The 26,479-nt window shown below is 44.8% G+C and overlaps 1 protein-coding gene across 4 annotated transcripts in view; it reads right to left on the bottom strand.

Moving 5' to 3' along the window:
• Positions 1-26,479, bottom strand: part of mib1 (MIB E3 ubiquitin protein ligase 1) — a 74,854-nt gene that overhangs the window by 10,571 nt on the left and 37,804 nt on the right. For all 4 annotated transcript variants that reach the window (XM_072668412.1, XM_072668413.1, XM_072668415.1 and 1 more), the window contains exons 14-18: positions 9,746-9,878; positions 7,281-7,367; positions 5,866-6,024; positions 1,374-1,555; positions 898-1,087 (exon numbers count right to left, since the gene is read on the bottom strand). In XM_072668412.1, the coding sequence (XP_072524513.1) occupies positions 898-1,087; positions 1,374-1,555; positions 5,866-6,024; positions 7,281-7,367; positions 9,746-9,878 (751 nt within the window). The remainder of the gene's footprint in view (positions 1-897; positions 1,088-1,373; positions 1,556-5,865; positions 6,025-7,280; positions 7,368-9,745; positions 9,879-26,479) is intronic.

Here is a 26,479-nt window from a genome sequence, read left to right as displayed (position 1 = left end):
CTTTATCCTTATGACTGCATATTAGCGTTTCCGTCCTCCTGCTCACAAATTGTGTCAAACATTATATCTGATTATAAAACTTCATACAATCATTATATTTGCCATCACTTTACTTGGACGGACCACTGCCTCATAGATGCTAACCTGACATTCAACTGAATATGCATTTAATACAACTGATCTCTAAGCTGAATGTAAAAGACTGTCTACTGACTGTAACCCTAAACCTAACCTTAAATCTTACCCTGAACCAAACCCTAAATGGTTAAAGGTTAGGTGCATCTGGCACACTGATCTGTACTCCTTATACAGCGGTAATTCCGTAAATGATCATAACCAAAAAAATATTTATTGAAGACCTATATTTCACAATGAAAACAAGGCAAGAACTTAAAAAAAAGAAGCAATAAAGAAAAAAAGATTTACGACACTACTTTTGTGAACAAATAAAAACTAAATGATAAAATCTGACAAATTAATTGAATTTTTTCAATTAATTTCTCCCCTCCTCCAGCTCTCAAACAACTTGGTAAAATCGTATGATATAACTTAAAGTACAATCATTATATAAGGCATCATTTTACTTGGGTGATCCATTGTAAAATCCTCGTAGACGCTCACCTGACATTCAACTGAACTTGCATTAAATACGACTGAACTCTGAGCTGAATGTAAACGACTGTCTACTGACTGTAACTCTAAACTGAACCCTAAAAAGTTAAGGTTAGGTTTAGGTGCAACTGCCACACTGATCTGTGCTGTGATGAGTGGAAGCAGGACACCGAGTGGAAGCAGCCTTGCACTAGGCATCTAACTTTAGCCAATTGCTGGAATTTTACCATTTAACAGGTCAGGTATAAGTGAGGAAATGGGGAAAGTGCTGGAGGGCTGCTGTACCTTGGTCCGAGACTGGACCTGGTCTTTACAGATGAGACACTTCTTGACCCGTGGCGAGCAGAGAGAGCAGGTGGCGATGTGGCCGCAAGGGCCGAACAGTGTGTCCCTCTTCATATCTGAGCAAACCATACACTCCTCCAGCGTCTCATTGTTGCTGTTTAGAGACGGGCTACGAGAGCCCACCTGTCCACTGAGGGAGGGAGGACATGATGGACAGAGGAATGGGTTTGAAATAGTAGAAATGGGTTTGAAATGTAAGGAAAGCAGCAGAAGGGAGAGAGAGAAAATGAAAAGCCACAAATGAAGGGAAAGGAAAACATGACGTAGTAAAGAAAGATAGGAGAAGGAAGGGGGGGGGGGTAAGAGAAGGCACTCATTAATATTAGAGCTGCATGATATTTTTGTGACTGATTATCAACCAATAAAATCCTCTGTTGAGACTAAAAACAAACTGATCTGGACTAAAAGGTGGGTACCTGGTCTTCTCTTTGTGACACTTGGCCAGGGCCTTGCAGAGGCTGGGGTCAGGACACAAGTCCAAAGGAGACTGGCCCTTCTTGTTGCGGATGGTGAGGTCGGCACCGTTTGCGGCCAGGAAACAGGCGATGGAGGCGGCGCTCTTCTTCTCTGCTCCCTGAGTGCCCAGTCCCATGATCAGCTGTGGAGAAACAACAACAAGATGGTTACAAGAGTGCAGTGAAGATGAAAATTCAGGGTAAAATCTGGTTTAAACCCAAACAAACCCAAAATACGGGTCATACAAGCTGACCCCGACCAACAGAAGGCTTGTATGTGCCTTATCCGGCAATATCTGGGGCATCGAAAAATTATAATATCACAAAGCAAAAAACGTGACAGTGTTGTGGAAACATGACCATGCATCTTGGAGCACTGATAATACTGTCAAATATTTAAATATATATATATATTGATAAATGAAATATATGATATCTAAAGCCATTCCAGTGTTTGAACCCACTCCTGCCTGTTCCTGCCAGGCCTTAAAGTCCTACTGCCTTCCAGCCTCCCAGCCCCGTTTTTTCTACTGCTGGTCTTATGGACCTCAGTGTCAAGACAGGTGACACAAGGATGTCACATTTAAAGGTTGTAGGTCTACAGAAAGTAAGTTCACGAGACTTTTTAAGATCCATGAAATAACTGCATTGACTGCGTTACTGGTTTGTTGTGGGCGTAGATCAACACAAGAGGGCAAGCCCACCGAAACGCATAAACTGCCAGCAGGTGTTACAAGAAAAAAAAGGCCAGCCTAGTTTTGCCAGACTGCCATTGGCTGCATAGAATTGTCAATAGCATTTCAACAGTGGGGAGTTTGGGACCAAAATCTCTGCTCTTTATTTATTTATTAAAATAAATAAATAATAATAAAAAACATTATAATAAAAAATGTAAAATCACCTCTATTTTGTTTCCTGTAGCTTTTCCTTAAGATGCTGACCACTGAATTACTCAAGTTTTAAGTGTGAAGGGCCTACAACCTCACAAACATGGCTTGTGACCAACAGCCATGCTGGACGAGGCCAGCGGTCATCGCGGTAGCATTATTAACTCCAAGGAAATGATGCTGTGCACGACTGACTGTCGTTGTGGTAGCGAACAGGGCTGCACAATACAGCATAGGTTTCAGAATAGTCATCGCAACATGCACATGGCAACAGTCATACTGCAGGATGTGCAGTGTCACATACGCCAAATTAAATCACATACATCAATTCTACAACTTGCTTAATACAAAAAGAATCTATCAATCATATCATTTAATATCATCCACACTGTAGAGGAGAAACTGCCCCCAAAAAACACATGCAGAAAGATCAGCAGATGAGTGGGGTGAAGATGTATGGCTGTTCTTTGAGCACTCGCTCTGAACTAAATGGAACAGTAAATGGCACGGTCAATCCATAACGCAGTGCAGAGGCGGATAATTCATTCATCTGCCGCGTTTAAGTTCGACGCTACATTCAGCAAATTAAGATGATTAAGATACTGGATGGATGGATTGAATGGATGGCCAGGCTCCGGGCCTGCGCGGCGGATAATGGGGCGATGGCTTGATAGAGGAGAGAAGTCACGCGGTGTGTGTGTGTGTGTGTGTGTGTGTTAATATATGAAGGGCAGCTTGATCTACAGCAGTCACAGGAGGAGCTAAAGAAACAGGGACAGGTCTGGGGGTCAGCGAGAATGGGCAGTTTGGTGACCGCGTCTGAGGGCTGGATGCTAATCCACAGGTTTAAGGGCAGCTGTTGGCTGTGACAGATGGAGACAGGAGGTCACAAAAACCTTAAGTATACAGACTGCACAAGGGTATTAATGAGGATGAGAGGTGGAGGATAACGGCAGGTCACACATCAGTTGCGCGAGACGAATTCAAATAAATGTGTGATGAAGGCACTGGATTTAACCCAAGAGGAGCAGACTGCCATTACAGACCAAAAGGGACTTTACAGTAACAGTGTTTGGGCTTTGACTGAAAAGAACAGGGCGTCTAGTGCCACACATGGTTCTTCGAGTGATGCCACAGAAGCAAGAAACACTTTGTAACCTTTAAATAGAGTGGGATTCTTTTATAAACTAGCTTTTACCCAATTACTCCCAATACCCCACCCACTCATCAGTACTCTCCCCCACTGGGAGGGTGAAGACTGACACACGCGCAACGGCACGGGGCAGCCAACGCACTTTCAGGAAAGTGCCTGGTACCCAGCTGCGATTCATTACACTGAATTGCAAAGACATTTACATTTACATTTCTGGCATTTAGCTGACGGTCTTATCCAGAGCGACTTACAAGGTGACTCGTATTACAGAGGTGGACCAATGTAGTGTTAGGAGTCTTGCCCAAGGCAAGGTCTTATTGGTGTAGCGCAGCATAGTCACCCAGACTGGGAATCGAACCCCAGTCTCCCACGTGGTGAGGTAGCTCACTAGCAGGTTGTGGTATTATCTGTTGCGCCACACCAACCATCAAAGACCAGGAGCATAACCCGGGAATCGAGCCAGCGATCCAGCAAATTGAGAAGGAAGCACTAGTAGAACGGTAACAGCACTGAAAAGATGATAACAGCTCTTCTATTATTTGCCAAAAACTATTCACTGTTCTTAAATCAGCACTGGCACCAATTCCCCTGATATTTCTCGAGGGTTAAGCGCTTATATTTACTTGTTCAAGGCCAGCTTTAGCCCATCAGTCTGTCTAGAATCAACTTATTTACACGTTAATTTAGTTTTAAGGGAGTTTCTATAGAATATGTCTGGAAGAATAAGTGAATTAATAAGATTACAGACAATTTAAATAAGCTAAACATTAATCTATGTAAAAAAATAACTGATTAGTAAAAGTGTCAGTCAATTGAGCAAATGTAGAGTAGACTGAAGAATATTTCTTAAAATATTTATATTTTTTATATGCAGTGTATATTAAGGCTGCACAATATTGCAACAAACTGACCTGGAGAAATGGTGAAATCTGGTGCAAACGCCTTTATTTTTTTAATATTGCAAAGATGTCATGATCCAACCGATCATTATATCAATAATGCACTGTATATCCATGCCTATAGCAAACATAAATAAGACTCTGGTCTATTAGATCTATTAGAATAATGTGCATTTTATTACATTTAATGTAATTTGCCATAGCAGGTCCCGTGATGAGACTATTCTATATATTATGTGCCGCTGTTCAAGGAAGAGCTAAAAGGAGGGTGCTAGCAAAGCATGTGGTGGCTCGAGCTTGAGGAGAGAGTATGAGGTAGACAGAAGCCTAATTGAGATCTGCCGCGCGTTCGTTTTTCCAATCCAGCGCCAGCACGACGGGGAGAATTGAATTAGCCGGCCCAGCGGCTCCGTCAGAGCAGATGTTAGAAGCGCTGAAGCGGGGCACGATCAGGGAAATGATCCCGAGTCATCGGAACGAGAGCTTTCCCTTTCGCAGTAGCCCTCGTCTGTTCCACTGACCCAAGCGGGAACGAGTCGACAGCGAGAGCTCTCGGCGAGAGGAAAGATGGCAGCCGGAGTCGCAATAAAATAGCTTAACAGCTGCTAAATGAATCGCTCGTTCTCAGACCATTAAGGCCCAAATTGGCGCTTTGAACGAGAACATACACGCTCTGAAGTGCCAGTTTATGAACATTTACAGCAAATCAGTGACTCCCAAACCGGTCCTGGAAGAACCGAGGCGATTGTGCTGCTGGACACTGACCCCTGTACGTATGTATGTATGTATGTACGTGGAGCTGGATGGGTGTTATAGTTCGATACTGCGCAGCATGTTTGATGCTAATGTAACGTTTACTACATTCAACCCCTGGTGTTCGCTTGTCTCTGAAGGCAATGAGACGTGAACGTGAGCATCAGAGGCTACACAACTGCCTCAATTCAACTATTATGGGAGTTCGGAACCAGTTCCAGTGTTGTACTGGAGGCAAATCCGTGATTATCGGAGTATATGTGCTGATGCTAGAGATTTTACTGCTAGTAAAGTCAGTCAGTAAAATTACACTACAAGTAAATGCAGAGAGAAAACACACACAGCTGCAGTATCTCTGTTGTGTTCACAAACTTGTGCTTCAGATGACATCCAAAGCCTTTGCATGGGGCTGATTTTTCATAGGGATGGTCCCAGCAGCAACCCTGGCCTTTCACAAGTAATGGTCTCAGTGCTGCTTATCCAGGCAATCTGGAAGTGCGATGCAAGTGCAGTTAAGAAAAGTGATGTTCCACCTTCAACTGCAAGCTCTCATTCTTCCGTAATCAAATCAACAGCCTCAAACTACATCCTGTACCATTTTGGTCCACTTGTTAAACTCTCCTCTATAAAGTGTGCTGCTATTAGAATCACCCCCTGGTGACCATTAACCGCAGTGCCAAAAATATCCTTACATAAACGTACCGTCATCCCCCCTGCAGTAAGAGCATCTGTGTTGATTGAGGGTGAAATGGCACTCGTACCGTGTTCTTTGAAGGCTCCCAGGGCTCCACCTTGCTGACGTCCTGCATGTCCTGGAGCTGACGGAGCTGGGACAGCGTGTGGTGACGCAAGGCCTCATGCAGTGGCGTGTCCCCGTCCTTGTCCTGCACGTCCAGCTTGGCCTCCGCTCTGACCAGCAGCTGAACATCAACACAAAAGGCACACACAGTTAACGTGGCTGGCAAAGCAAGTGATCTTCATCTGGTCATCTGGTCTAATGTCGGTACTGGAGGATCCCCTGCCCTGCACATTTGAGAGGTTTCCTGCGCACCACCTTCAACTCAGGATGGTTTACGAGCGGAGAAGCTGGATCAGGTGTGTTGGGAGCTGGGTAAAGTCTCCAATGTGCAGGGCAGGGAGTCCTCCAGGGTTGGAAACCTGAGAGAATGCTGCAGATCCAAGCTTCTTCTAGGAGTGTAATGAATTCATTAATTATCAATAAATGAGTTATAACAGCTGCAAAACATTAAATGTATTCAAAAATAATAAATGTGAGACTTTCATAACCCCTTCTATAATTTCCATATCTGCATTAGGAAACTTTCCTCCGTTCAGGCACTGAAGCAGGAGGTGCTTTCCCACCAAGCGTCCACAAGATGGCGCTACAGCAGCCTTTCCCAACTTCTTCATCCCACTCAGTTATTTCTTCTAGCACGGACTGAGAGTGTTGAGGACTGAATTAATTGAATCGAATGAGCTAATTCTGCTGCAGGAGGCTGTGCATCTTAAAGCCAAGCTGAGTTACTCTGAGTTTACCTCTTAAATGTGCACAAGTCTGAGGCGGAGGAGGAAGGGGAGGCCAGAATAGGGAATGAGAAATGGGGTAGGGTGTAAAAAATTTTTTAAATAAATGCAAGAAATGCATTGATGCAGAATGAGGCATCAATCTGAAGGCAGTGATTCAGCTGTAGTGATTATGTCATGGTGGAATCACTACTATTCAATAAAGTTCACCCTCAGTTTTGGTCAAAGATAAAAATAATAATAAAAAATATATATATTTAAAAAGGTCTGATTTTCATTACTAAGCATAACCCCCTGGCTAGGCCTTACCCTATTGCATGAGGTTACCAATCAGCAATGGCGAAGGCTAAACCCTGTGCATTTCATTTATAATAAATACATCAACTATAAGCAACTCTGAACATCACAATTTATTTGAAGCATAGTAAATTAGGACCCACTTCAGTCTAACTGAAGTGAGATCATCGATCGACACCCCTAAAGACAAGGCTCTCTGATCAGCTGCAGCAGAGAGAGAGAGAGAGAGAGAGAGAGAGAGAGAGAGAGAGAGAGAGAGAGAGAGAGAGAGAGAGAGAGAGAGAGAGAGAGAGAGAGAGAGAGAGAGAGAGAGAGAGAGAGAGAGAGAGATGGGGAGTGGGGAGAGACCGCTTACCCGCACTATCTGGGTGTGCTGCCGCTCCACGGCCAAGTGCAACGCCGTCTGCTGGTTTACATTCTGTATGTCCAGACTGGCACTTCCCTGGAAGGCAGAATGGCAGAGACAAAGATTTAGCCTGCAGCACTTAATCACATTTGGCTGAGTGTGTTCTGTCTAGACGTCAGCTCTCTCACGGTACAAAATACTTTCAATCAAACCCCATTAGGGAGATGGCATAAGCATGGATCCACTACCAATGGACTTGGCAATAAAATATGCAGCTCTTCAAAGAAGTGCATGTAAAGAATGAGGGGTAAATCTAATCAATAGAACCCCAGGTTTTAGAACGTAAACAATATATATATATATATATATTAATAAAATAAAATAATAAAAAAATTATAATAATTATTATTAAAAATATATAAATATAAAGTCAAAAATAAAAACATTGACATTCACTGAAAGTTAAATATAGTATTTAGTATTTTATATATTTTATGTATATAAATCTTTTCATTGGCTTCCACTGAAAGCTAAAATATAAAATTATATAAATTAAAATTCCATAAATAAAACATTTAATTTGTATATAAATCTTTTTAGATTTCTATTTTTTTTAATTGACTTCCATTGAGAAAAAAATACAAAATTATATTACTTCGATTTCTATTAATAAAACAAGATTTCACATGCAACATTTCTAAAGATATACATTTTATTTATTATACTTTTTTATACTGCCATTAAAATCTCATGTATAGCTGTTTCGATTTTGCGTGACTGCGATTATATAAAATTGCGGCCACTTAGTTATTCATTTTTCCTTCTTAACTGTACTAAAACAACCAATTTTAATTACTGTGCAATTTCAGGGACGTTCAGGAATCGTTTTAATATAACCAGAGATGAGAGATTTGCACATCTAATATATATATATATATATATATATATATATATATATATATATATATATATATATATATATACACATAGATACAATAGGCACCTCTTTCTGGACACTGCTGACCTTTAGGATGGTGGTCTTCACACATACAGCTTATACACACACACACATTACCTCCTCAATTCTGAAATCATTTTAGCATTATATGGTTCCTTCTTTTATACCTCTGCTCCTCAGCACGCTTCTAATTCTGCTCCCACAGGCTGTGTTCAGAAATGCGAGCTATTGGGCCGTAATGGTAATTTGTATTCAGATATTCCCTGGATGAAACCCCTTAGCAACACAGCCTCTCTGCACTGCTGCAGTGCAGCTCCTACTGCGGCTCAGCGGCGGAGGCTAAAGTCACTGGTGTGAACCCTCTCTGCCTCGCTACCGGCGTGGCAGCTAACAGACAAAAGGGACGACCTGAGCCTGCACGGCAGCCTCGCGGTGCCGCTGGAGTGTTGCAAAAGCGGCATCACTGAGCTGTGACACAATGCTGAGGCAGAAGAAAAACGTGGTGGTGCAGGGGAATGCTCAGTCAATGTGGCTTAGGAAAAAAAATAAAAAATTATATATATATATATATATATATGATGCTGGGCTTGTGAATTGCCCGGTCCATGCTCCGCCCACAAATGGGATCTTCTGCATCAACTCTTGTGATGTGATGTTGGCATACGCCTCCAAGAACCTGGCAAACCACCCTCCACTTAACACAACCTTGTATGTGACCTAGTAAATCACTTGAGCGCTGCAAGATTTACCCAAAGAGCTCTTGTAAAACTTTAATTACCGCAACTGGATCCATTACCAGCCTTAACTAATGCTGACCATTATATGCGCAAGTGCTTCCATACTAGGTTGTACAGCCAGATGGGAAAGAATCCCACTAACATGATTTGGTTAGTAGAAGGTTTTCAGATTGTTATAACTTTAGGTTCTCAGCACTCTGAATCAGAAAGAAATTCTAATAAATGCAGAACAAAAATAGGACTCTCTGGAGCAGATAACCGTTGAGCGTAATGGCACTGTGCTGCTTAATGCCAGGCCTGTGCTAGAGGGGTACACAGCCCCCCAGCATTGAACTGTAGAGCGGTGGAACGCCATATAATATTGCTGGGATGAGTTGGGGAGTTGTGGATGATGAGGTGTGGTGGTGATCATCCAACATCCTGACCTCACTAACGCTCTTGTTGCTGAATGCAATCAAAATCACACTGCAGTGCTCCTCCAAAATCTAGAAAGCCTTCTTCACGGGACAGTAGAGGCAGTTACTCCAACAAGAGCATGATCAACTCTTTTTAATACCCTTGATTTTGAAAGAACAAGGAATGAGCAGGTGTCCCAATACTTTAGTCCATTTAGCGCAAGTGTAAATTCAGAAAATATTCTATTCTGATCTTTACTGTACTTCAGATGTTCTTCAGATCTTTAAAAGGTTCTTCTATGGCATTGCTCAAAGCTTTATATATATTATTTTTTAGACTATAGGGATGAAAAGGGTGTGTGCATTTATACTCAGAGTGGCTACCTGGTGGACCAGAAGCTCCGCCACCTCCACGTGATTGTTCAGAGCGGCAAGGTGAAGAGCAGTGTATCCATCGTCCTTCTTCTCGTCCACTATCCAGGGCCTGGGCAGCTTGGACAACAGCACACGCATGGCACTGCAAGAAAGAGAGGTAGAGAGAGAGGGGAAGTCAGAAGCGGAAAATAAGCAAGTCTCTGTGCAGTAAAACTAACCACCATCCAGTAAGAGCAGTGAAGGCTAAGCCTAGTTCCTTTCGAGAGCCCTGTGCAAAGAACATGATAAATCTGTGATTCCTATGACCGAACACTAGTCCTTACTAATGGAGGGCTCGCAGTGCAGATTTGAAGGTTATATAGAGGGTACTGTGCCCCAGGAAGCAGTGAGCGAGATTCTGCAGAGAAGCTGAAGGGAGTTTAGGATCAGCTCTTTAAAACCTCCTCCCAGATCTGCTCTAATATGAGCAAAAAGCAGAGCCTGACCCCGGATCAGACGCTAGGGGCAGAGCGCGTGCCTCTGAGCTGCATGGGAATCTGCACAGCAGCACCTTGTAATGGGAGAGGGAAGACGAGCCCCAAGCATGTGACGAGACGAGGGAGAGAATCTTCTACAACAGGAGAACCAACGAGGGAAGTAAACAAATGAAAGGTGAACATGGAAGCGAGAACGAAGGAAGAGAGAGGAAGAAGACTGCTTCTGTTACATTACATTAAAGGAATTCTCCAGCGGCCTTCAAACTAACCTCTAACTCTACTGTTCAGTCACCACACACACACACACACACACACACACACACACTTTGACGCATTTCTCAAAGAACAAAAAAGCCATCGAATTCACACTCAGTAGGCTGAAGCAATCATTGACCACAGGACACACGGGTATCCAACGATGTCGTAGCTGGGAGGGGGGTTCAAGTAGGCCTAAGCTGTAAGTTGAGCTGAACTGGTCAGAGAGGCTATTAAGGCTATTTATTGATTTCACTAAATGAGCAAATGTGTATATATTAACCCCTTAGACCCTGTAGCCCACATTTCTTCAGCTTCATCACTACATTACTGCCATAACGTCCGTTTCACAGAACCTTGAGGTGCTCCACAACATATGCAGAAGTAATTGCACATGATTTGGTAGCTGTACTTCAGCATAAGGATTGATAACGGAACAATAAACCTGGGCTTAATGTACATCATCATACTGTAGCTGCAGGGTTTGAGAGGTATTTCCACCCTCACACACACACACACGGCCCTACAACATGGGCCTAATTAAAACAGCCCAGCAACGACATCTTCGTCATCGTCTTCGATGGATACCTGTGTCCCCCCCCACTGTCCTCTTTCCAAATACAAATATTAAAAATAAACAGACCGAAACAAAAAAAAAAGAATGAAGGAAAAAAAAAAGCAAAATTGGTCAGCCTAGTATATGGATCAAATGATATCAAGATGATTAGCAGATTATACTTTTGACTGGTACTGATTTTGTTATTATAAATAAAGGTGCTACAAAGGGTTCTCTGAGAAATGCCATAAAAGAACCACTTTTTCATTAAAAATAATTAAATAATAATAAAAATTATAATACACACACACACAAACAGATATAAACACACACATAATATAAATGCATACACACATATATACATACATACGTACGCGTGTGTGTGTGTGTATATAATAAAATACATAATTATTTATATATATGGAGATAAGATAATCCTTTATTAGTCCCACAGTGGGGAAATTCTCAGTGTCACAGCAGAAAGGGATAGCAAGACACTATACAAATAATTGACACTATATACACACAATATAAATAAGTAAAAAAGCAATAACAATATTATTTACAGATTAAATTATTTACTGATTATACACACACACACACACACACACACACACACACACACACACAGTATTCAGGCATACAAAGTGGACGTCACCCTGCTGTAAAGACAGCAATTCCCATAAGCTCCCGAACAAATACTTAAGCCAGACCAAGACATCAAAGTAAAGAAGTGAAAGGAGCAGGGCAGCAAAAACAAAAAAAAATGAAAGTGTAGTGCAAACTGACCAATATAATGTCAGCAATGAGGCAGGTAGCGGAGTTCAGCAGCCTGGAATTGCGCTTTAGCTACAGGCTGGATTTCGCTAATGCCAATGTATGTACGCTTTTTCTTTTTTTTTTTTTCTTTTTTTTTTGCTGAAGGGGGAGAGAGAGAGAGAGAGAGAGAGAGAGAGAGAGAGAGAATGTGAGTGTGTGAGAGCAAGAACGAACATCAGCAGCTCTGTACACACTCTGAGGGCTGCAGAGCCAGGCAGCAGTACTGCAGTGTGTACATGATGTACACAGAAACGCACACAGCCTTGAGGACTATTGAAACACAAGCTTTTAAAGCAAACCGGCCGTGAACATGCTGGTCCTTATCTTGTGGCAGAAAGGGTGTGGGTGAGGGACGCACAGGTGATGCATTTATGTAGCAGTTATGATGTCTTAATGCCTAAGCCTTGCATGCCAATAGGGACAAAACGTCCCAACACCCATTAGGGTCAGGTTCTCCAGAAGCACCCTGGGCTCGAAACAGCCGGTGCACTTCAGGTTCCCCTGTTTCGGCAGAACACCACCGCAGCAAGGCATGAAGTGACCGGTGAACAGTAGCGGTCAAAGCTCACCCCTGCCATCCTAAGTGTTAGTCACATGGCTCTGGAGCAGGGCTAGCCGGGTATCAGCCTGGATGAATGGACGGCTCCTGCACTAGCAGGGCGGATTGACAGGCTCCCTGCCAGGCCGGTAGAAATAGGCAGGCATTAATATTAATTCTGCTGGCTGGCACTGCTGCATTGCAGTTAGCTTGTCCGTCGGACAGGAGTTCAAAAGGAACAGGAATTGCAGGATTTCGAGGCGGGCCCCGCCCTTAAGACCTTCGAGGAAATTAAGCTTTGCAAAGAAATGAATTTCTTTTTTTTGCAGATAGACCATTTTTGGGTCAAAAGGGTTTACAAAGCTTTACAAGGGTTCTGCTCTCTATTCGCCTGGAGTTTGGCCCAAAGAAAAGGGACGGGTGGGATTGGGTGGAACAAGGTTAAGGGGATTCGCTGGCAGGGAAACTAGGAGGCTAAAGAAGCCGTCAACGCAGCACGAGAGGGGAGAAGAAAAGGAAGGAGGAGAGGAGAGAAGAGAGGTGAAGGAGAGGCGTGATGGAACTGGGTCACCCTGTGAGATGCGAAGGTCCCTCAGGAGCGCACCGGCGGCCTGTTGTCTCCAGCAGCCGCGCGGTAATTTGTCATAGAGCGGGAGCCCGCTGCCACTGAGAGGTTGGCACCAACACCATGTGACGCTGTGCCGTATTTGAGGTGGTCAGGCAACCTTGCCGAGGTAGCTGGCTGTGAGGGGACGAAATGGCAAAAGCGAGGCCCATCCTTATGTCAAGGCATTTGGGGCGAAAAACGGGGCAACGTCGCAAAGCCAGAACTCCATCCTAGTAATCACGACATTGCTGATGATGCACATAGTAAAAAAATTTAAAATATTTGGACAGGGTCCTCTTCTCCCCATTAAAGCAGCTTGCTACAAATACCAGAACTCCCACTGTTATTCAAACCATCATAACAGTTTGTCAGGACATCTGCTTCGTCTCAAGGTCAGATGAACGTTCGTTTTGGTTCCAATGCTAAACCACAAACTGATTTGAAATATGGCCGTCAAGCACAACTCTGTGACACCTGACTTCCTTACTCGCGGCTAGTACGGCTAGACAGACGGCAATCTTTCCATCATAAGGGTGGTCTCACCCCAATTCTTACGGAGCTTAAAAACATGCTTATTAATTAATAAATTCAATATTAATTAAAATAAATGTTAAGGAAGCCCTTAAGAGAGAAGTGAGTGCGCTTTCTGTGTAAGTACATGCAATAGGTACATCTTCAAAGTTATGCTAAAACCTTGCATCATCACAACGGCGGGAAAACATTCCTAACTTTCAATGGAAGTCGATGCAAAATATTTTATTCCAGTTCATTTCTGGAGCATTTCAAGAGGTGCAGTCACCATGAAATTAGAATTTTGTAAATACATCGTAAAAAGAACAACTGCTGACTCATATACTCTCAAAAATAAAATAAAAAAAATAGTAAAAATCTGAGATACAAGGTTTTGCTACAATGACAACTAATAAATGTGATTCTAAGGAATCTAAAATAATAATAATAATGATGACCAAGAAGGGCCATCAGCCATTAGCTACCAAATAAAGTCGTGGCCTGCAAAACGTGACCTTCCCCTGCATTCATCTACACCGGTCCAGTGGGCGTGTGCTGCGATTTAGCAGTATTAGCATGAAACCTGGGCTCCACCGCTGAATTTCTAAAGAGCTGGATGTTGCCACCGAGCAGTCGGCACCGTGATCAGGGGGAGCGGTTGTATTCTTAGGTCGGCATAAGTAGCACAAGGTCAATGGAAGAGAGCAGCTTGCGTGACACCTCGTCTTAACAAAGCATTCACTTAGCATTACAGATATGTCCTTCTTACGCGGATCGCTTCGAGTCAACGAGGGACCCAATGGCACAGTAATATCCATGACCCAATTATATATACTCCGTTCCTCCAGGCACGCTGATAAAAGGCTCGTTCCGTTTAAAACGCAAGCTCCTCGCTCTCTCAGCAACACGTTTCACATGACTCGCATACCTTAAACACAAGACAACGGCAGCAGAACGATTCGAGAAGTCAATGACAGAACGGGAAGGTAAAATAACGGGACCAACACATTAAAATGAGGATTACAGGCTGTACAAGATTACATCAGACTCTCTTTATGTGATCACACATTTCTGGACTGAATGAGTGCGATCTGAATCTTTACAAGCTAGACTTGGAAGCTAAGTGACGGGGCTGGGATTTTTTGCAGAAGTATCCGTCAATCAAGTGAAATGGTAGAACGAGTCGATCTGTGAAGCTCTGTACAAGTGAATATGCGCACACACACACACACACACACACACACACACACACACTTACTGGAAACAAATCTCCAGACAAAGGGCAGTTTTCTATCAGGCTGAGTGGTGGCTGGGATACAGGCCTTAGAAAGTAACTAGCAGGCTAAGGTTGGCTCCCGATTGCTGGTGAAAATAAAAATTCTCTATTAAAATTCCCTTTTAAATGTAAAGGATGCCCCTCAATCTGGAGCTGGATCCTCAAAAGTCTCTTATTTTTTTTTCTTAACTTCGTAATTAAACATTAAAATAATGGCAAACTTCAAATACCCTTTCAGAACTTTTCTTTCATTCCTACTTTTCTCCAAAATAATAACAATTGGTATTCTTTCTTAACCAGTTTGCAACTCCCTTTAGCACTAGCAACGCTCCCTTCACACGAGGAGGGTAAAGGCTTAACACGTCTCCCCCGATACATGCAAACCCTGCCGCCGCCTCTTTTTCTGAACTGTTGCCGATGTGGCACTGATTTTCAAAGGAAGGCTCCGGGTCTCCAGCTCCACCATACCAGCTAGCAAATGCCTGTGCCGGCCAACATTGTTTAAGAGTGACATTGGAAGAGAGCGCCATCTACCCACCTGGACACTGATTGCAATGCCGCATGGCTCAGGATTCAACCTTGTGACCCCCTGGGCCATAGTGGCAACGCAGTCGCCAGTTGATACAATTAATACAATTCGTATTAATATAAGAGTCCTTTATTAGTCCCACAGTGGGGAAATTCAGTGTCACAGCAAAAAAATTGATAGCAAGACACTCAGATGCAAAAATTTAGATAAATTACCAATATATACACAATATAAATAATAGAAGTAAAAAAGCAATAATATTATTTACAGATTATTTACAGGTAATTGCAAATGACTCTTAATTGCACACGTGGGGGGGGGTATTGCACATTGTATTTTTACATAATAGAATATAAATAAAACACAAAAAATAAATATAAAGAGATTTTTCATATGCACATCAAACAAATCTAGATTTCTAAGCTTAAATTGGTCTCACACGAGGTAAGATCATTTTAGAGGCTGAAGAGGTCATATTTGGGCCTTTTACCCAAATATGGCGTCGCCTCTGCTGGACGTCTGCCGAGAAAAGCAACTTCATAGACCAATCTTCCAGCCCTAATATTCAAATGGAGATGTGTTTGAGAAATTTTGCCGTCCAAACAGTGCTTACCGTTTTAAAGAACTGCTTGAACTCAGTGGAACAATTTGTATAGAAATACATACAATTCATACTGGTTTTCAAAATTATTATTAACTATTATGAACTAACTGACTATAAAGAAACACTACACCAGTAGCTTCCAGGAGTCTACCAGATGGCCTGTAGAAAAAACAAACGTCTGGAAGGAACTCTGAGCAGGGGTACACGTACAGAACAGTGGTATACGGCCCAAAAGACCCCATAAAGCTCTTTTAAAACTGAAGGACAAAACACACGACCGAAAGGCAAAGCGGAGAATTATTGTCTTCACGTGTTCGAGAATTCAATTCCTGGGACTCAGGTCTTCGATCGGTGGCCGACTGTGGCTCGGCCGGCAGAGGCTTTGCTGATGTATAGCGAGGCTATAAATCTCAGTCTTTAAATCACTTCAACTCCAAACTGTTTACCGGAGGTGGCAAAGTCCAGTCCACCTCAGTAGTAGTGGTCTGAACCTAGCCAATCAAAACTCACCGCAATAAAGATCTCCTCCATAACCACGATACGCTGAAGCTGTACAACTCTGAAAAACCTCCCTACTGAGTTTCACGTGTGTGGAGGAATCGTACTGCACATGGAAACGTGGTCGAGAGGAGAGAAAGTTGAGACAAGTCAACGGGCATCCGGATAAAGTGGCAGAGTAGAGGGTATTTTGTGTATTTTGTGTCAGTAGGAGCTGAAGAGATGTACCAGGGTACTGATGTACAGTAGGAAGCTCATTACTGCCAGTGATGCATTTTTAACAGGTACATCTAATGAGCTGCAACTGGGTTCTGTGAGCAGCGTAAGAGTACACAATGTGTTTGTTCAGTCAATAACAGTCAAATATTTTTGCCGCCTGCCAAGAAGAAAGCAGATTCAAGTGAATACCTCAATCAAACAGCCCTATGAGTTCTATAATAGCCTTCAACTGGATAAGTTAGATTATATAATAACTGTATACAGGAGAATTTAGACTATACAATAACTGTAGAGCAGAAAAGTAAAGACTATATAAAAACTGTACACTGAAGTAGTAATAATTATACAGTAAATGTAAAGAAATAATTTAGACTATATAATAACCGTACACTGGAATATTCAGATTATTGTCCATTCACATTATTCTGCATCAATGCAGCTCCATGAAATCACCCATTTCCTGCCATTCTCACTTCTCGGACGCCATAAGGGTCATTTGAGAAGCTGAGCCTGAATTATTCAGTGTTCATGGTTTGAGCATGGTTTAGAGGTTACCATACATCACCGTGTACTATAGATTTTCCTAATCCATTCACATGATGGAGTCGGCGCACTGGGAATTTATGAATCATGTTGCTTTTTTTTTTTTTTTGCATTGAACAGACTTTGCAAACTCTGAGAACATTCTTTAGGCACGTCTGATAAACATACAGCCAAAGACGTAGAGTTTGAGGAACCGAAGCCAGACCGACTGCACAGTCGACGTGATGGCACCATTAAACTGACTGAGGATTCCACAGTCTAGGTTTCGAAAAGTGCAGGAGAAGCACTTCTGGTCATTCACCCAATCTACCCCATTACCTCTCACCCCTACAGCCAAGGCCCTCAGTATTACAACACTGACCCTATCGGCAGGGACTCGCAGTCTGACCCACCCCAATAGGAAGTACAAGCTCTGTGATTGGGCACTGGGGAGCGGTGTCAGATTGTCCAGGGGTGTACTGGCTCCATTGATCAGTCCTTTGTCCTAGTGGTGGTGGATGCATGCCTGTAGGGGAAAGGTCAAAACGTGCCTACTCCAAATTCGCTACTCCTAACTTGCTCCATCCGGTTAGGTTACAAATGTACGTTCAGGTCGTCCACAAACTTTGTTGTGCAAATGACCCAGAAGTGTCGAAAAGTTAGATAACCGGATGGATGTCCTGTACGGTGACTCAACAACTCAACATTAAGATTCTGAAGAAATCCTTAAACAGCTTTGGGACCAACCACTACTCATTCCCTTCGCTGAATCAAAACAGATCCTACCAAATAATCTGTAAACATGAAATGAAACAAAGCACCTCAGCACTCAAGAGTCTTTTTACGCAGCATTTTCGCCGCAAGTCTTGCGGGACGGTGACTGGGCTGAGAATTCAGACTGGAGAGCAGCTACAGCCGCAAAGGGGCCGACTGGAACAATGGCCGGGGGCTCGGAGACCGCCTGCCACAGGCTTCCCCCAACAGCACTCGGGTCGGCCCTCTGTAAATCACTTTTATGCCGTCTGCCGCTCAGCAGCTTTAGCCTCCCTGATGATGGAGCGCTTAAAGGGCGGAGAAGGATGGAGAGAGAAAAATGGAGAGAGAGAGAAAGTAGTTTTCAAAACCAAGTGCATCAAGCAAGAAGTGCAAAGCCATTTCACAAAGGCTTGGGAGTAACGATGTCGAATGTCCTGGCGTGGCAAACGAAAACAACAAAAAGGTCTAAAGAATATTCATAATAAAGATTATTTTGAAGAGCAACACCAGTGATTGTGTATGACCGAATAAAGCCTGCTTGACAGCTAAGTTTAATTCGCATGACGTGACGTCAGCATGGACTGGGGGCCCGGCCTAAAAACAAGCCCTCAATCCTCAACACTTTTGGATTAGCCTTTAGCTAAAGAAGCGTTTCCCCAAAACTGGCCGTGACGTACTGCTCTGGTCTCCCCTGCTTCCAACAGAACTGCGCCAACTAACGTATACAATCAAACCCTGCCAACACCGAGAAATCAGCCACGAGCCCCACTAGTGCTCAGACTATGAGAAGATCTATGCGCTAAACTTTCTATGGCCTGCTGGTCAAAAGGAAGGACACCTAAACTGGTGGGAGAGGAGGAAGAAGTGTGGCAGGCGAGCTGGAGGGCGTGCTAGGCTAACGGCTAACACTAGCTGTTAATGTAATCATTTAATGTGGCTAATGTTACTGTAGTCATAAACAACCTCTTACTAAGGGGAGTAACTTCACGGCTCCGTTTGGGTAGCATCTTCCTGTGAAATGACCCGGCCAACGATTACGTCATGACGACCAGCGGCCAGGTTCTCCAGGACCCCCAAGGAGAGTGAGAAAGGAGGCGGGGCAAAAAAGCTGCTGGGGTCTCCAAAAACATCAGCAAATAAATCTTTATGGTGATGTCAGACAGCTTTGCGAGAGTCTGGAGGGGTGGGGGATAGTTGGTCGTAACAGCTGTGCCAATATAAACCAGAAACCAATAGCATTAAGCCAGCCATTTGTCTTTCGCACCACACGGCTCAGGGTAATTAAAAACCCCGTTTGAAACTTTCACAAATCATGACCGTTCTCCTTTTCAACCCCCACCGGGCAGGTATTGATGTGATTGAGGAGACCCTTTGTTAGGAGGGCACCAGAACTCTTACTGGGCACGTTTCAGAACCAAAGCAAGGTCTGTGGGCGGTGCATTCACTAACACAAGCAAACTGCCATTTAGCAAAGTCTCAAATCCTGAGCAATTTGGATAGAAACCGAAGAAATCGAAGGAAAGCTCTGCAGAACTTAGCAGCTGCATTTCCAAGCAGAATCAGCCATCCTGGCTAATGGACACCATCCTGATTTGCCCCGTCAGCTAAGGATTATGAATAAAGCCTTAAAAATAATCAGAATCTCTAGTTGTATTAGCATTGACATTTGCTCTCCTTGTTGCCAACTTTAAAAAGGGATGCCAACTGAAGCCATCAGCTTTGGAAAAGGAGTGGACTAATAAATTTGGGTTTTCTAAAGAAGGAAAAAGAGTGAAGTTGAAAGTTTCTGCCACTTCTTGGCACAGAAATTGACGAGCCTGAAACAAATTGGTCAAAAAATAAATAAATAATCGATACCAAAAACCAAACAAATTGCTACAAAATCACAAATTAGCCACCAGATTTCACTAATTAGCTTCTGAAAATGTACTTACCCACACACTTGCTCACGCCCAAGACTCGATCACACTGCCACGATGAGCTAAATTTTAATTATTTGATAGATCTGCTAATGACTAGAAGCTACAAAAATGTTCCTCAGGCAACGTCTTAACCACTACTTTTGGTTCCTTAAGGCATTGTGTTTCTCAGTGCTGGTCCTGGAGGCACCCTGCCCTACACGTTTGAGCATTTGAGTGGACTCCCTGCTTTAACACACTGCCCTGAAAGGACTTGTTGATAAGCTGATTAGTGCTTTTCCTGCTCCCAACACACCTGACTAAAACCTGAGAAACACTGCCCTAAGGAACCACTTTTGCAGTAGAGATGAAGGTGAAGAAGCTGGTGAGAAACTGGTGCGAAGTCTTTGAAAGGTTCACACAATAGCAAAAATGGTTGAACCTTTGGACTCGCTCTTATTTTTTTTAGGAGTGTATGCCAACATTACATTTACGGCATTTAGCAGACACGCTTATCCAGAGCGACTTACAAAAGTGCTTTGCTATTTAGTTAAGAATAACCTCAGCTAGTTAGAATAGACTAATAGTTCAAAGATACCTTTAAGCTTTAGACATTACTAAGCACAAGTCAGTAAGGTGACCATAGTACTCAGCTATTCGCCCAAGTCCTCTCAGAAGAGGAGGGTCTTCAGTCTGGGTTTGAAGACAGCAGGTTGGTGCACACCCAGACGCTCCAACAGCCATGTTTAGTGGTGGGCTGGGCCTCAAGAAGATGCACAAGTCAGCAGAATGCATTACTACACACCTGGCAACTAGTCAATCTTTGTTAGCCCCATAAATACGGGGTAATCGAGCCACCGTACATTAGCCTGGCTATGCATTAATTAAACTGTACTTCACGAAGCAAAAAGAATCGTCTTGAGAGTCGATTCGGATTCGACAATCCAGTCAAGCAGAACGAGACAAGCTCATGATTTAATTTACATCAAAAAAAGGATAAATAATAAAAGTTATTCTGCTACACAGCAGCTAGCTTGGCATTGTGAAGAGCACCAAATCAACGACAAGAGGGACCTTAGGTCAACTACCTCTTGAAAAGCCACTCTTATTTTAAAAGGGATATTACGCTAAGCGTAAAAGATTAGCCAGTGCCCTCGGCACCATTACCTTAGTGGGTGTAAACTGGGGGTGGAAGAGGTAGGAGGGCAAGAGGGTTACATTATTAGATCAGGCAAATGTGGCACAACAGTTAAAGACCTAGCAGAAAAAAAAAGGGAAGAGCGGAGTGGGCATTGCTTGCTCGCTAGCCGCTCAACTCCGCGACAGGACTTTCTAATTAAACAGATATTTCGGTGGCTGTGCCTTGGGAAGCTACAACGTGGCACTTGAAAATTAATGAAAGCTCAGAAGGGAGGAATAAAATCTGCACCCCTGAGGTAATCCTCGCGACTGCCCCAGAACTGAGACAAATTGTGTGCTGGGTCCAGGTTGCTGGGAAAGACAATAGCTGGGCTATCTTCAGCAAAGTAGGAACAGCTTCGATCCACGTTGCTCTCTAGTACTCGAACGGGCCCCCAATTTCCAGTTTGCCTTCCTTCCCCTTCCTTCACACCCAACTACACGTTACTAAGTATAGAGGCTAGCAGTAGGAAGATCTACTGTACCATATGCTGGACTATTTAAAAGAGGATGGGTGTTCAGAAGATGCAATGAGGAAAAAAAGAGGGGGGTGCTGTTACAAGACCGAGGAGGGGAAGAAGGGAGTGAAGGGAAATAGAAGTGGGACCATGAGAGACCACTTTATTTGGCAGTACTAAAAATAGAGCAGCGAATGGCAGCCAGGCAAGCAGGTCTTACGCTAACGCAGGCTAGCTGCTCGCCTTGCAGGATGCACAATCGATAGGTAGAACGCTGGATGGGAGGCTTCCCGGAGTTCGTGTGTGCATCTGTGTGGCGGTGTGGGGAGGGGAGGGGGAGGCGAGGGCTGCACTTGGAGAGGGTGGAGAGGGGGGTTATTTTTTGCACTGGTTGACTAAATATGGTCACAGGGAGGTGAGTGAGTGAGACACGGGAGAGGAGCCTAGTGACTGATGCGAGCGTTTTTCGAATGCTTCCCTGGCCGTAAAGTGCTAACGGCTTAGATCTCTGCACTGAAAAAGAGGCCGACCACAGTCACGGCTGGCGCCTGATCCTTGACCTTAGCCTCACAGGAGGCAGGCAGGACCACGGAGAGTGCTCAGAGGAGGACAGGGGATACTCATTTTACTTCTGGTCTGAATTTCCACAAGATTAAAAGTCTACTACAATAGAAAAGGAGAGGAATTATAATAGAGGGGGGTGTGTGTGCAGGGGGGGGGGGGGGCACTTCGAGTACTGGGCAGAATACAGACGGATCCTTTTCATGACAGAAGCAGCTCTTCACCTTTCCTCATTTTCCCTGCCCTCCAAAACTGCTGACAGCAGAAAACGTGGTTCTACCAAAGCGTTCGAGGGGAAAACTGACTGAAAGATGCAATGCCTGAGCACAGCCACGCTTCTCTAGTGGTGGTCTTCGCAAAACGCCCTGAACACACACACACACACAGGGAGAGAGCGCGAGAGCACGTGGCAGAGACTGGAGAGGGAAAAGTGCTGCAGTTTTAGAGTAGCGACGGCAGCTCCTCATGTCAGAATGATGCCTATCCTCCTCTCCTAAAGGTAAGGGTGCCTTCTCCTCCTCTATCTCTCTCACTCGCCCTCTCTCTCTCTCTCTCTCTCTAGCTCAACTGCTCCCCTCCTCCCTTTAGCAGACTTGCATGCTGGCTCTCCCTCTCTCTCTCTACCACACTCTCTCACTACCCCCTCAACCCCACCCCCCAGTTAGAGCAGCTGATTCAGCGAGTCGGCATGCGATGGCTGCAGCAGCTGGAGAACTCGAGGTCGTTATGGCTCTTCACACACTTGAGAAAAGGGGGCCAAAAAAAAAAAAAAAAAAAGGCGGAGCAAAGAGCGCAGGGAAACTGTGCTGACAGGTAATATACACTCCCTCGTGCCTTCCTCTCTCTCCGGACAAGACTTCCTCTACCCCAACCAAGCCGGACGGTCCGCAGCGACTACAGACATCTTCCGCCTTTGCTTCCTTACCCTGTATCTACTCCTGCTGCTCTCTCCTTCCTCCCTGCTGAATGTGCTGTGGAAGAAACTGCATGGTTCGTCAGCCCGGGTGTTGCGCGAGTGAGAGTGTGCGTGCGCGCGAGTGCATGCGCGAGTGCGTGCGTGCGTGCATGTGCAGAGCGGTCGGCAAAGGGGGAGTGGAATTTACTGTTCTGCAGCAGTGCACTCGGAGGAACGAGAAGTACTGCTCCTCCGACAGCACCTTCGGGAAACGAGCAAAGGGGGGCTCCCCTCTCAACTCGCAGGAAGGCAGCGTGGTAGCAGGTGACAGCAGAACCCGGGGAAGGAAGTTGCTACCTTCCACATGGATTTGCTTGCTTGCTTGCTTGCTCACCCACTCTCTCTTCCTCCATACTCATACTCCTCCTCCTCCTCCTCCTCCCAGCCCCCTCCCATCCCACACAATTCCATTGCTGTCCAGGCAGCAGGCTGCTGCAGCACAGCACTCTTTGGCTCATTAGCCCCTCATGGCTGCAGCGCTACTCCTACCCAATGACGGACTTGTAAACTCACTCAGTACCCTTTTTTTTTTCTCCTGTAACTTTCCAAAAAAAAAAAAAAAAGCCTTGGACTCTTCCACTTTGAGGCGCTTCCAAACGGAATACAGTTCTCCGCTGGGACGGCCACACACCTCGAGTTGCCTTTTTTCGCAGTGGCCAACGCATGGTGTTTCAACGTGTGGTCGCCCTTAATTTCCAGGACTGGTTTTTGGAGTTCCTGGCCCGTTTCTGGACACGGTAGGGGGGGGGGGATAAAATGCACATGCAACATGGATAGATGCTGACGGACTTGTGGTGGGATGCGAGTTTCAGACAAGGTGGGGGTGGGATGGGGTGGGATGGGGTGAGAGCAGATTGACGGAAAACAGCTGTGGCGCCGTATTAATTCTCCAGTTGGGTGGGGGTGGGGAGGCTGAGGTGGGTCGACAGGGTGGCTTCTGGGTATGTGTGTCAGTAGCTGAACCCATGACACTCAGGATAATAACCCACTTTCGTCGTGTGCCTCTCTGCATGCTCTCTAATCGCCAGGCAGAGGCAGGGGCAGGGGCAGAGGCAGGGGCAGGGGCAGAGGCAGGGGCAGGGCAATAGTGCTGCAATGCCATCCCCCCCAGCTTCACCTAAAGGAGCAAATATCTCTCTCTCCCCCTCTCTCTCTCTCTCTCCCCTTCTCTCGGTCAATCGTGTCCATGTCATGTGGCCTTAAGCCAAAGGAAAACATCCCTCGTTCACTCCGCTCCTCGGCCCTCTCGGACTGCCGTGACATTTCCTACACGGGACGTCATAGTTTGAGTCGCGCCTCTGCTTCCCTCCTGATTCCAAGCCTTTCTAACACTGTGGCGTCATCGGGCATCCAACTAATACCGGCTCGGTTCAGTCACGCCACCCTAACATATCTCTGAACTCTGAAGCACTGAGCCTCATCAAGGATTTCCACCACGGCCCAGAATAGCACGTCCAAGTGCCCTTCTGTTATTTTATCACCCCTGGCCTCTCCTGTCAGGCCTGTTCGATAGGCTTCGGCCAAGGGGGGCGGGTGGGTGGGGTGGGAGGTTTGTGGGTGAAAGAGGGCGGCGTGGACTTGTGGAATGTGTGGAGCTGGAGCAAAGATTCATTAGAGAGCTACTGAACATTTTACGCTACCATGCAAACTGTGATTGATCTTTAACATCTAGCCTCTGAGCTGAACAGCTGCTTCTTCTTGGGTACGACTGGAGGAAAGGCAGGGTTAAAATTAGTAAGGTGCACTACTAAAGAATTAAAAAAGGGGATGGGCTTAAAGGGGGAGGGAAAAAAAGAAAAAAAAAAAAAAAGAAAAAAAAAGAAAATCAGCACACCCAGTACAATCCACAAGTGCTGAGTGGGCATTAGCTCTTGCATGTGACCTCTGGCCTGGTCTGTGTGCCTAAAGCCCAAATCCCACTCACAATAGCTTCCTGTTCCACTTGGATCAACCTTGCTTTCAAACATCAGCAGCCGGTCTGTTCTACGACTGGGAGAGGCGGTCAAACGGGCAACTGCGGGGAGATGGAGAGGGGCAAAGTTAAAGGGTGTGAGTAAGTGGAGGAAGAGAGTGGAAGCGAAGGAGCTTTAATAACCTTAAAATGTGCCTTTGTTGCCAGGATGGTACAGCGAACTTCCAAGGACCTTAAGAGGAGTACTGAAGTCAAACAGCAAGGACGCTTTCCTCCCCCCCTGTGTCGACTCTTTTGCCTTTGCTATACTTTTTTTTTTTCTCCCAGGACAAAAACAGTAAGGACAGTGGTAACCTTTTTTGTATTTGCAACAGAAGTCCTGGGCGTTCTTTTCCGTATTCCCTATGGATTCTCCCAGATCTCTAGAGGACAGCCAGGGTCACTGGAGCAGACGGCACTGTGTGGACCTGAACTCGTCTAAATGTGTACTGGCGAGAACGTCCGGGGTCTGGGGTGAGAACTAGCCCGTACCTTTATTTTACAGCACCACTGAAAGTCACCTTACTTACATTATAGAGTGTACTGCCATACCACTGCATTCTGCAATGTGGGGTTTGGAAAGGAGGGGGGGGGGGGGGTTGAAGGGGAGGAGGAGAGGAGGAAGGGGGGGGGGGGGTTAAGCTGCTGGACAATAACAGAACGCAGAAGGTTGGTTTATCTAAAATATCAGCAAGACAAAACCTTACCAGACCAGACCAAACAAGGTAAGAGCACTGAGCTATGCTTGGAGTTACCTACTTGGTGTACATACTTCTTTATGTGCCCATATGAACATATGACAGCTATGGAATGTAAAGAAGTATGTATTCTTGGTCAGGTGCTGATCCTCAAATTAGGACTCTTCTCTGAATTAATGCTCTTCGTTACAAGGTTTTAATGAGCGTAAGTATGAGGGGACTGCGTCGCTGGGGCGACAGTAGTGTTGAATGAGGGTGCAGAGGTTTACTGCAGCATATATTCTGGAGGACGTTATAGCTCCCCATCAGGGACAACACACCAATATGCTCCCCCGTTAAGAAAGCAATCTGCATGGGAAATTGCTCGTTGGAGCAGGTAGCCTACAAAGTTCAACTGTCTCACAGGGTCGTTAAAAAGGGACATTTTTCGAGGCTTAAATGACTAAACACTACCAGAAGATACGCTGGTTTGTAAGGGCTCTAATATCCCAAGAGCATGAGAGAAGGAAAAGGAGAGAGCGAGCAGTTTCCAGTGACTGCTATGCAAAAAAAAAAAATGGTTGACCATCAACCAGAAATAGACAGTCGTTGAAACAGGGGCTCTTTTCATTACTGGCGAGTTTGCTGCATTATGGGCCTTGAACAGCAGCCAGCCGCAACTTAGCCCCTACTTCCGAGGAGGTAGTGGTATGGCGGAGCCAGTTCCAACGAGTAATACCATAATCTTCTCTGGAAAAGGTGAGCTGGGGACAACTCGGTCATTCGCTCAACCACACCAGGAGATTCTGACCGTTCCAGAAAGGTGCTGAGAGCATGACCGTTCGACCATTAACTGCAAGCTTACCTACAATGCCTGACAGTATAGCCGCCCACTCCAT

This window comes from Salminus brasiliensis, chromosome 23 (assembly GCF_030463535.1).
Source record: "Salminus brasiliensis chromosome 23, fSalBra1.hap2, whole genome shotgun sequence".
NCBI lineage: Eukaryota > Metazoa > Chordata > Actinopteri > Characiformes > Bryconidae > Salminus > Salminus brasiliensis.
Note: the sequence above shows the minus strand (reverse complement) of the source record. Positions and strands in the feature narration are given on the sequence as shown.